The sequence below is a fragment of the Echinococcus granulosus genome (assembly GCF_000524195.1).
Source record: "Echinococcus granulosus chromosome Unknown EG_S00074, whole genome shotgun sequence".
Classification (NCBI taxonomy): Eukaryota; Metazoa; Platyhelminthes; class Cestoda; order Cyclophyllidea; family Taeniidae; genus Echinococcus; species Echinococcus granulosus.
The window spans coordinates 399,181-410,091 of NW_020170454.1; the positions used below are offsets into that span (position 1 = coordinate 399,181).

Genomic DNA, 10,911 nt, shown 5'->3' on the forward strand with positions numbered 1-10,911 from the left:
CGAAATTCAAGACAGGCGCTGTAAAACACTGTTTAATACGCTCGCGACTACTGCCTATCTAAAAGGAAATTCCACCACGACATCCAAGTTATTGCATTAAGATAATGGCACCAATTGTGGTTATTAGTTTGGTCACTTTAATTCCTGCTGATCAGCCAGAATGTAAAATTATCCTTCATCAGTTTTGCAGCTTTTAGTATAAGCAATCGTCTTGTGATCCATGAGTTAATACGATTTCACTAATCACAAAATGCTAAGAAATACACGCCACATCTAGGTAAAGTGGCAATCACATAGCTAAAATGAGGAGCGTGAAAGGTGTTTCTTGGCGCAGCAACTTCAGTCAGAGCGGGGACCAAAACCAGGCACTCAAAACATACTCACCTAGGTGGATCGGCAACCCCATTGTCCAGCTGAACCAACTCAAGAAAAAATTTAGGAACCGGACAAACATTTGCTGCCTCCGTAGCACTGGCTGTGCGGGTGTGTTCAAATATGAGAATGGACGGATTGTAACGCTAAACACTCCTAATAGAGGACACGGGAAGTGTCAGACCTAGAAAAGCAAAGCAACTACCACTTCTCACTGATGCAGTACTCTATGTTGAACATTTTGACCAGTACATGGGATTTTCATTCAGTGATTGATATACAAGTAGGATAAAGAACGTTTAAATCACCAAGTAATTTGAAAGAACGCAGTCGGGTGAAGGAGTGGGCTAAGTTAAGGATCAAAAATGGTGATGGATTTGATTATTGCCATTATTTGATGATGGTGTGCTTTTAGCTACCTTTCATAGGGCAACGATCCTGAGTGGCATGAGATGCAGTTTGTGGTGAAGGACTACTGCTTCGGCCACAGTGATTACCTTGTGGTGAGTAGCCTGCTGACACTCTCGCAGGCACTTGAATTAGGCGGCTTGGCGACAGTACGACTGCCGCTAAAGCCTAGACAGACGCAGTCAAAGGCAGGCTGGACCATGCTCTGCATCCTCTCACAATGGCTTGCCATCGACGAGGTTGTGCAGGAGTTCATTTGCGTCAAAATGGAATGCTGTTCAGCAGCCATAAAATCCACTTCCAATCAAGCAGAGTAAATGGCCAAATCCGATTTTATGAAGAAAACAAGACCGTGCGCTCTGTGTTATGCATTTCACGGATCTTCTTTATGACATGCTCCCTGAAGATGTACATCCAATTCACGTTGAGGTTAAGGTAGTGTTCTAAATAGTCTCGGTGATTGTTATAAATTGAGATACCATCTATTATGGACTGGAATTCCGTGTCCAAATATCCTGGATCATATCAAGTACCCATCCTGATAATCGTGACGAATATTTTTGCCATCCAACGGATGACTTAGCACAAATGTACGGCAGGCGCCTAAGAGCCCGACCTCCTGCTAGTGAAGACCACAAAATACTGATTTTGAGTCTGAGTCACTCGTTTTTTCCTAGTTGCACGTAATTGTGGTGACTGATTGGCCGTGGATTTAGAGTGATTACTAGGGTGCCTAAAAGCAGTAAAATAGCAAAGACTCAGCAAGAACACGAATTTATAGTGTTTGAGGAATTGTTCCTAAACAGGGAACTTCAAGGAAATTGTGCAGAGACACATTTCTGAGACTGAAGGCTGTTCCAGCACCTCATCTTGCAGAAATGGACAGGAGCGACGATGTCTAGAGCCAGGACAGTTAGGGTTGGAGTTAGTGTTTTCTTATAACTACCATAAATCCCACCTTCCGGACCCTCCAACACAGTGATTGAAGAAGGTTCGGCTAGTACACATTAAGCCCACTGATTGAGTCTCCATGGAGTAGTTTTGCTGCGGCTGTGCTACCTAGCATCATTAACTGGCGTTTACATTGCGCAACCTTGGATTCTGTCCACCTTTAAGCCCGAGTAACCAGAGGACAGACTTCAACACTATTTGCTCAAGTCCCTCTACAAATGATATCGACGAGTTGCACGTAAGAGACATTCCAGGTGAACGTTAACTACACGAAGAATACAGACATCCCTTATATCAAAGCTAACGCACAGTCAAAAGTTAACCGCTGTTTATTTATCACCTCGATAATATGAGGTGTCAATCTCCTACAGAGCATTGTCTGGTCATCAGAAGTACCTAGTGAATTGTTCTCCACCTTGAGATTTTTAGTGACATGGATGGTTCGACCAAAATCCACGCCACTAAATCCCATTGTGTACGATTCACTACTTCAGCTCTCTACACTTCCATGACACAAAGAACTTTCAATATTGGGTATCGTTTAGGTTTCAGCCCTGTGTTTCAAATGTGTCATTCAAATGTGATGGATGAACGACAACGAAACCAGCTAGATGAGCCATCTTTTCGACGTGATGCAAATGTACCAAATCAGTTTGACTGCCTCCGCAGTGAAGGTGATAACAGATGGAGAATTAACACTGGTAAGATTAGCAAGCCATAGTAAAACCAGACAAGGTCTGCGTAATATTTCAAGTGCAATCTAAGCAGATGCTTCAGAGCTTCTTCAAAGGTAATGAGCTGAGGAAGAGTCAATGGACAAAAGCAGGTACCTCCCAATCCGTAATATAAACACATAACTATCTTCAGTTTGATATTGATACATGATTCCTAGTTTTACTTAAATATGACAAAAAAACTATATCTGTTAATAAAGTTAGCCCAGAGATCCAAGCGTTTAGGTCTTCAGTGGCTTAAATCATGTGCTATGGGAAATAACAATAATTAGAGAACCAAATAACGCACCAATCGGTTGAGTGATGAAGCCGGTGCTCAAAGAATCCACGAGGAAAGCATTTGCCCTCCTGTCCTAGCGTCCAAGGGCACATTTGAACATCGGGATTCAATTGACCGACTTGACGGATATGGAGCATTAAGGGGGCACTAAGCCCCTTATTGAGTATGAGTATTAATTCCTTTGCGTCAGAGATATGAGGTGGCGGGAGATGGAATCTGACATAATGGAAGAAACCACTGTTATGCGAAATGCATCATCGGTCTGGCATTACAATATTTTATTTTTATGGAAGTACTTAAATCAGGGATGGACGGTGATAGAAGAGTGGATCAGCGATAAAGGTGCGGATTCATTAAAGGCTAAGTGATTTCGAGGTGGCTGACGAATTCGGCAAGCAGTAGGGAAATGAATTCAAAAGATTCGTCTCTTGGAGCGGTCAGAAATGTGGAGTGAGCAGATGAGTAGATTTGCATTATCATGTATGCATATATATAAATTCCAAAATGGAATGATGATTGTGTAAAATTTAAAATGGGTAACTGGATAAATGAAAATTGGGGGTATTAATTGAATGGCTTAAGAATGGATGGGAGAGTTAATGACTGCATCTCGAATGCGCGAATGACCAGGAATTGAGCCACCAATGCAAAAGTGATGATTCGGAAGGAGATGAAGCACACGGGAGCACATGAAAAGAGAATGGATTCAAGGTAATTAACGAATGAATGAATGCAGGGATGGGTGCAAGAATCACTGCACAGAATGATGGGTAAAGGAGTTAGGAATGGGTAGGAGCTACCGCATGAGCAGACTCACTAGCAGCAGCCCAATAACCACATCTTCTGAAAACATTTTTAAACCGGGAGAGCGAGTTGCACATTGTAGTGCTTCAGTAGTCGAATGGTGGATGCAGACATGTGGCATTCAGTCATAGGCTTGCCACCGATACTGTAAGTGGCAACAACACCCAAAACCCGGCACATCTGCCAACACCACGTCAGCCATTTTTCCACTACGGTGAGGGAAGAAAGTGCTACTGACAATAAATTGAGTAAAAGTGCTTTCTCCTAGTTCTGACTGTTAAAAAGTGTCGGAAAGCGAGGCGTTTTGTGGCCTGTTTTCCACGATTTCTTACTGTCAGCAATAATTCCCGCAAACCAATTTGTGGCCGTACTTTCCTCATATCTATTTGTCCAATTGCTAAAAGTACATAAAATAAAATATTCAATTATTTTAGAAAATATTTGTTGCCGTGTATGGATATTTTCATTCATCTTTCTAATCCTTGGTCTTAAACCATATTACTGGCGCATCATTACTGCGGGAATTTTGCTTTGTATTGATGTAGAAAATCTTGCGGTGTTTCCAGATTACTCGCTTGCCCTGCTGTGCCTATGCTTCTTTCCGCTTCCTTCATTTAAGTTCACTGACGTGCATTTGAGGCATCGTCAGTGAAATCTGAGATGCTGCGGCTTGGCTTGAGTCCCATTTGGTCAGCCATCGAAGTCTGCAACGCAACCTATCAACAGAACCGTTTGAAGCTATAGATTGTTGCATCTTTAGCATTTGTTCTGCACCAGCACCTGATTTAGTGCAAGCAACTGAGAGTCTTCAGATGGCAATGAGTAGACCCTCTGCAACATTGCTACATGCGTTTGTACTGCCTTTAAATATGCAACAAACAAAATTGGCAAATTTAAGTGCATTGTAAAAATACTTCTGCCTAATATCCCACATTTGCCAAAAGGAATTCGAGGTGCTTGCTAATTTTCTCCTGACGTGTAAATTGTCGCTAAGATTAGTCTAAAATGTAATGATGAGATGCTGGTTTGCTGGTATCCTTGACTATGCAGCCTCTTCGGTGCCCACGGATTTCGGCTCTAATGAAGTCTATCGGTGAATAACCAAACAGGCGTCGTGCATGGTTCACATTTACGTCTAACCGCGGCATATTCTGTCAGAAATGCCAAATATTTAGACCCTCTGACCCTGTGCAATTAGAAATGCATCTCATATATCCGTCTTAAAAACAAATACGCTCTTCTATAGATACCTTTCACTAAAACTGACCCTCGCTTTCACTTCTGCCACCACAAATTGCAGCATTTACTTTGCACCTAGGTAGTCGGCCGCTTCACATTTTCACACACAAAAGCAAATTTCAGTAAAAGATGTCTCTAAACTTCATCGGTTAAGCTACAATATTTTATTGTAATTATTGTCGCTCTCTAACATTGTCAGCTGTGCCGCTGCTCCCCTTGACCCACGTGCTCACCAACCCAAGTCCACTTGTGCCTTCGCTTTCCCAATTCGTGTTGCATTTACTCCGGCAGAAATATTGTGATGTGAATTTTAGGTGGTGCCTTCTGTGTGCTCCAATTTGTTCCCTTAACTAACCACATTGACATTTGAATGAGATGACTACTTACGCAAGGACCTCAAATGCTTAACTCCTACTAGCCAATCAAGAAGCCACTCGACCGGTGCCCACTCCTACCTTTCATCAGCCATCGGGTGGCACCACTCGATTTGGGTGTGGCAAAGTAGCCCCAAAACGAAGTGTGGTACTTGCTGTGTGGTAACGCATTCTCTCACCACAAGCCTCCAAGTCACACTTTCTTGGTTGTCTTTGCCTGTTCTTGTACTCCCAGCCACGCCAATCACATAAGGCGTGGTGAAAAGAAGTCGAAGCGAATGACAAGCAATTAAGTATGCGCATAAAAACAATAGCTTTACCAGTCTTTGGGACTGTAATTCAATGAGGACTCTCATCTCCCGATCAATGACTACATTTTAACAAAAGGAGCTTTCGAATGTACCAGTTCCCGTCTTCTTCGTCGCTTTTCAGTTTGTAATTTCAATGGCTAACTATTGGATTGAAATTTTGATATCTGCACCTGTGTGTGCACTTCTTGATTATGTCTTTTATGGATTGAAGATGGAAGGGAGTAGAAGACGGAAAACTAAGATGGAGAAAAAGGAAAAAAGGCAACAAGGATAAGAAGTGTAGGCATTCTTACCGTAGGTGCAAGAAAGGGGTACGTCAAGTAACGATCATCTCAAAACCGTTGTACTGAACATTTGATTATACTCATGGGAACTGAAAAAGTGATGAATGAGGACTGCTATAGTCTTAACGTAAGATTTTGTCATCAAACCTGTCCATACTACGAGCTGAATTGGGAGGTGTACACGCAATACTAGAAGCGCATGATCTGCGCGGGCACTTGTTGTCCCGCGACCATGTTGGAAGAGTGCCTTCACAAGGACGAATTACATGGGAAGGAAGACAGGTGAAATTTGCGTGATGGTGAGTCAATCACGGAGAACTGGTGTGCTGGTCGTGGTCCATTTGGCACGGTATTGTGAAGCCGCTAGCGCACGCGATGGAGGCATAAATGACTTCGAGATTCCTGGAAGGGTGTGGTGCAATCTTCCACGCTTGACTGCACACCACAAAAGTGGTAAATATTGTCCTACGAAATAAAATCACCACTTTAAAATAAAGTTGCTTGTAGTCACCGGCACAACGTTTAGCTTTGCAAAAAGCAATATTTCGTCTATTTTAAATTGTCAAGCATCATCATGTTAAGGTGCAACAATTTGTGTGATGGTAGTAAAATAAAGTGTGATGGAGAAGTCGAAGGTATAACAACAAGAAGCCAGGCGGGTGACCGATGATGGTAAGAAGAGCCTTCTGTTCAGTAACACTGGGTTTCACATCATTTTAGTAACCCAAATGGACGCTGAAGGACCCAACTTTTGCGTGTGATGTTCACGTCCTCTGCACTTTGGTCTTTAAAGAACCGCTGCTAACGATACCAAATGCAAATGTGGGCTAAAATAATCATGCATATCAATCATATTCCATGCAGACGCTCTTAATTTCCATATTTCTAGGCAATAACTATAAAGATTTAAACTCCTTCTAATACGGCCCACTTTCCCACTCTAAATGATGCAGTAAAGTAACTGTTCAAATCTGGATTTACACCTGACTATACACGCTGAAGACAGTATTTCTGCCACACACGTCAACATAAGAGACGACACCACTGCTCAAGCCGACGCTCATTCATAGGCGTGTTCGAGTCGGAGCCTGCATTTTGCGTCATTGCTTTAAGTGCATAGTAGCTAGTTATTGAAAAAAAGCATGAAAGAGTAGCGCCTCCTGGTTGGATAAAAGAATTCCAGCAGTTAGTGCGCATCATGGATAGGTTAGGCAGAATCAGCTGCAGTTGATATAAAAGGTTGCAGCAGTCGTGGCGGTCATCATTGTTCGACACAACGTGTTAACATTTGTGCCCCACAAGAAGCCATGTCAACGGGTCCTGCTATTGGCATTGATCTAGGAACCACCTTTTCCTGCGTCGGTGTTTTCCAACATGGCAGAGTGGAAATCATAGCCAACGATCAGGGTAATCGCACAATGCCCAGTTGTGTTGCCTTTACAGATAAGGAACGTCTTATCGGTGAAGCCGCAAAAACCCGGGCTGGCATGAACCCCACCAACACAGTGTTCGACGTGAAGCGTCTGATCGGACGCAGTTTCAACGATGAAGCGTTGCAGGGCGACATTAAGAATTGGCCCTTCAAAGTTATAAATTCTGGTGAGATACCGAAGATCGAAGTACAGTATTGTGGTGAAACAAAGCACTTCGTTGCGGAGGAGATCTCATCCATGGTGCTGTCAAAGATGAAGGAGACGGCGGAGGCCTACTTAGGCGAGGAAGTCACAAATGCAGTGATTACTGTGCCTGCGTACTTCAACGTCAATCAACGAAAGGCCACAATTGACGCGGGCAAATTAGCTGGCTTAAATGTACTGCGTCTCATCAATGAGCCGACGGCTGCTGCAATTGCATACGGCATAAACAAGAGGAGCGACAAGCAGCGCAATGTGCTCATCTTCGATTGGGGTGGTGGCACCTTCGACGTGTCCATTCTGTCCATCGAGAATGGAAAATTCGAGGTAAAGGCGGTTGGTGGTGACACGCACCTGGGTGGTGAGGACATCGATTCCCGTCTGGTGGATCACCTTGTGGAGGCGTTCGAGCAAAAGCACAAGAGACAGGACTTGACAGGTAACAAGAAAGCCATTGGCCGTCTGAGAAAGGCGTGCGAGACGGCAAAGAAGACACTGAGCTCGGCTGAGTGCACGAACATAGAAGTGGATTCGTTGTTTGAGGGTATCGATTTCAATGTGATCCTCACAAGGGCCCGACTTGAACAGTTGTGCTTGGACCTCTTCAGTCGGACGATGAATGCGGTGAAGACGGCATTGAATGATGCGAAGTTAAATAAGGCTGACATCCACGATATAGTGTTGGTGGGTGGATCGACGCGTATTCCGAGAGTGCAGAAGATGCTGCAGGATTTCTTTAATGGTAGGGAATTAAAAAGGTCCGTCAACCCAGACGAGGCAGTGGCGTACGGTGCAGCGTTGCTGGCGGCCAATCTGACTGGTGACGAGTCGATGACAGTGGAGGATTTGACGTTGATGGAAGTGACACCACTTTCACTGGGTATGGAGACGGAGGGTGGTGAGATGTCGACGGTGATAAAGCGTAACACGCGAATTCCCACCAAGCAGGTAGGTTTTTACAAAACGTCTGCAGACAATCAACGGATGGCGTCGATCAGGGTATATGAGGGTGAGCGCGCGATGACGAGTAAGAACAGCTTGTTGGGTGAGTTTCTTCTGTCAGATCTCCCATTGGCACCTCGTGGTGAAACTAGATTCGAAGCAGTCTTTGAAATTGACGAAAATGGCATTCTCCATGTATCGGCGATGGAAATGTTGACAGGGAAGCAAAATAGCATCACCATCACCAACTACAAGGGTCGTCTGTCGGAAGAAGAAAGAGCGCGAATGCTGAATGATGCGGAGAAATTCAAGCAGGAGGACGAGAAGCAGAGGAGTAGGATGGCAGCGAAGAATAGGTTATTGGACTACATCTACAGCATAAAAAGGGAATTGAGGAACGAAGAGGTAAAGCAGAGGACATCGGAGGAATATCGACAAAATATACTTGAGATGTGTGAGGACGCTATCAAGTGGACAGACGCCGAGGAACAGGCAACAGAGGAGGACTACGAATTAATGCACAAGAAGTTTGAGAACGTGAGTAGCCTTATCATGGCAACGAAGCAACTTGGTTTGTAAGCACGGAGAAATGAAAAGTAAAATGAAGAAATCTGTACATCAAATCATGCCCATCTTTCAACTACTCCACAAAACGCTGCATTGTGAAATTCAATATATGCTTATTTAATCTCATCCGCAACTCCTTGTGATTTGTAACCTTTTTTGTACTTTGCCGACTACGTGCATGGAAACTCATTTTAGCCTTTGTGTACATGCTTTGCTAAACATTTACCCATCCAAATACACCGCAATACTCCTCTTTATATAAATTCATGACTTGGCATCGGACAACATAGATTTTGAAGAGCACTCCAACGACCACTTCACTTTTCATGGTTTTGTGTGAGCACGGTAGACAATGTAGTGATGGGCCTTATCGAAACCTCAAAGCTTGGGTCATTCCATGTCAAACGGCATTCATTGCACCTCTTTCATTCATACTTTTTGAAGGCAAGTAGACGAGAGTACTGTCTGTCATTGACACTTTCTTGTTTAAGTCATAACAGCGTTAGTGAGCAGAGGGAAGATCAACATAAAAGAGATGACCAATTAACTGTGGACAACGTAAAGACACTCACCTACTTTTGCATCCACCGTAGAGGTTCAAGTGCCTGCCTGCATTTGCGAGAAGCAAAACCAAGTGAGTGAGCAAAGGTAACGAGTGATTGCTTATGTTTTGTTTTCCTACATAAGGTGTATTTGGCAGTTTTTTTCAATAAGCGAGTGAACGTAGATGGCACATGGCGAATTCTCTATCCGGTTGCTTGCTGCAGAAGCTGGCTCTTGGAAACCCAAGCCTGATGGCATTGATAAACTGAACTAGTCCAAGGTGCCATCATGCGTAGGATAGTGTGAGTAGAATGCGGAACTTGGCATACTCTCGAGCAAGATTTAAGGCATCTTTTGCGAGGTCTGAAATGCAGTGTCGTTGATTGGGTCTCAGTTGGTCAGCCAGCAAAAATTACAACGTGACCTTTCAGCGGGACCGCTGAAGACTATGCATTCTTCCAATTTTGCCATTTGTTATAAGCCTCCACCTGATTGGGTGGCGGTAACTAAAAGTCTTCAAATAACACTGAACAGACCCTCTTCAATAATGTCGCATACGTTTGTGCTGACTTTGAATATGCTCATAAGACAGCTAATGGACTCAAATGCATTGTCAAAGCATTGTAGGGAATTCTTTTTGCAGTTGCTAAAAAATTTTAAGTATTTAAGGGTTCCCCTGCATTATGTACATTGTCACTAAAACTTGACCTTTCCGTAATACGGCGATATCAGCTTGTTGATATCTTTGACTGTTCGGACTCTTCGGTCAGCGCAGATTTGGGTTTTGCTTGCGTACATTTCTGAGTGACAATGATCCCCTCTCGTATGCTCCAAAATGTTTTCAAAAGCCACCCTAGTGCCACTGACTGCTTGAACTTGATCCCACAGGTACGACTGCGCGAGAGTTTGTACTCTCATTCTCCTTCTCATAAATGTGTGTGCAAGTTGGGCATAAGGTGCTGGATAAGTGGCAAATAAAAGGTCACTTTGCTTGCGAGTCGTCAACTTGGCCAACTTGTACATCTACATCCACCCACACCAGGCACAAATCAGCACTCGGCACATCTCCGGTAGAAAAGTTCAATCTCAAGGATCAATTTAACTCATTTTTTTCATGCGAACACAAAGTGGTCATTATGAAATTGCAAAGGAGATGATGAATGACTGTGAGGTGCAAAATTCCTTCCTTCTGGAATCTAGAAGTTTCGACCCACCTCGCTCACATGCACTGAGGGCTTAATATGTTCATGCACATCCCGTGGGGAAGTTGCACAAATATCCACTGTAGTGTGTCCACTCGTCTGTCCGACAAACGCTCACTACACATGTGTACACGTCAGTAGTTTGACTTTCAAGGAAGGTTCCAAAAGAAAAAAGGATAGCAGGATGCAAATGAACACCGTTGCCAGAATGTAACTGGCACGACCTCCAAAGTGCCGCCTTAAATCTGACAATATATTCGGGTAAA

The 10,911-nt window shown here is 43.7% G+C and overlaps 2 protein-coding genes across 2 annotated transcripts in view; one reads left to right on the forward strand and one right to left on the reverse strand. All coding sequences in view use genetic code 11, as the record gives it.

Annotated features, from left to right (window-relative positions):
* The window catches only part of EGR_07331 (hypothetical protein), a gene marked incomplete at both ends in the record, with an annotated part of 8,452 nt that extends 4,432 nt beyond the window's left edge, over window positions 1–4,020 (reverse strand). Inside the window, 2 exons of the mRNA XM_024496580.1 lie at window positions 2,562–2,628; window positions 3,882–4,020. Coding sequence (XP_024349056.1) covers window positions 2,562–2,628; window positions 3,882–4,020 — 206 coding nt within the window. The remainder of the gene's footprint in view (window positions 1–2,561; window positions 2,629–3,881) is intronic.
* A 3,044-nt stretch (window positions 4,021–7,064) lies between these two features.
* Window positions 7,065–8,912, forward strand: EGR_07332 (Heat shock cognate protein; the record flags this gene model as incomplete). Its single annotated transcript, XM_024496581.1, has 1 exon — window positions 7,065–8,912. One exon carries the CDS (start codon window positions 7,065–7,067, stop codon window positions 8,910–8,912), a length of 1,848 nt encoding a protein of 615 aa, XP_024349057.1.
* Window positions 8,913–10,911: the final 1,999 nt, after the last annotated feature.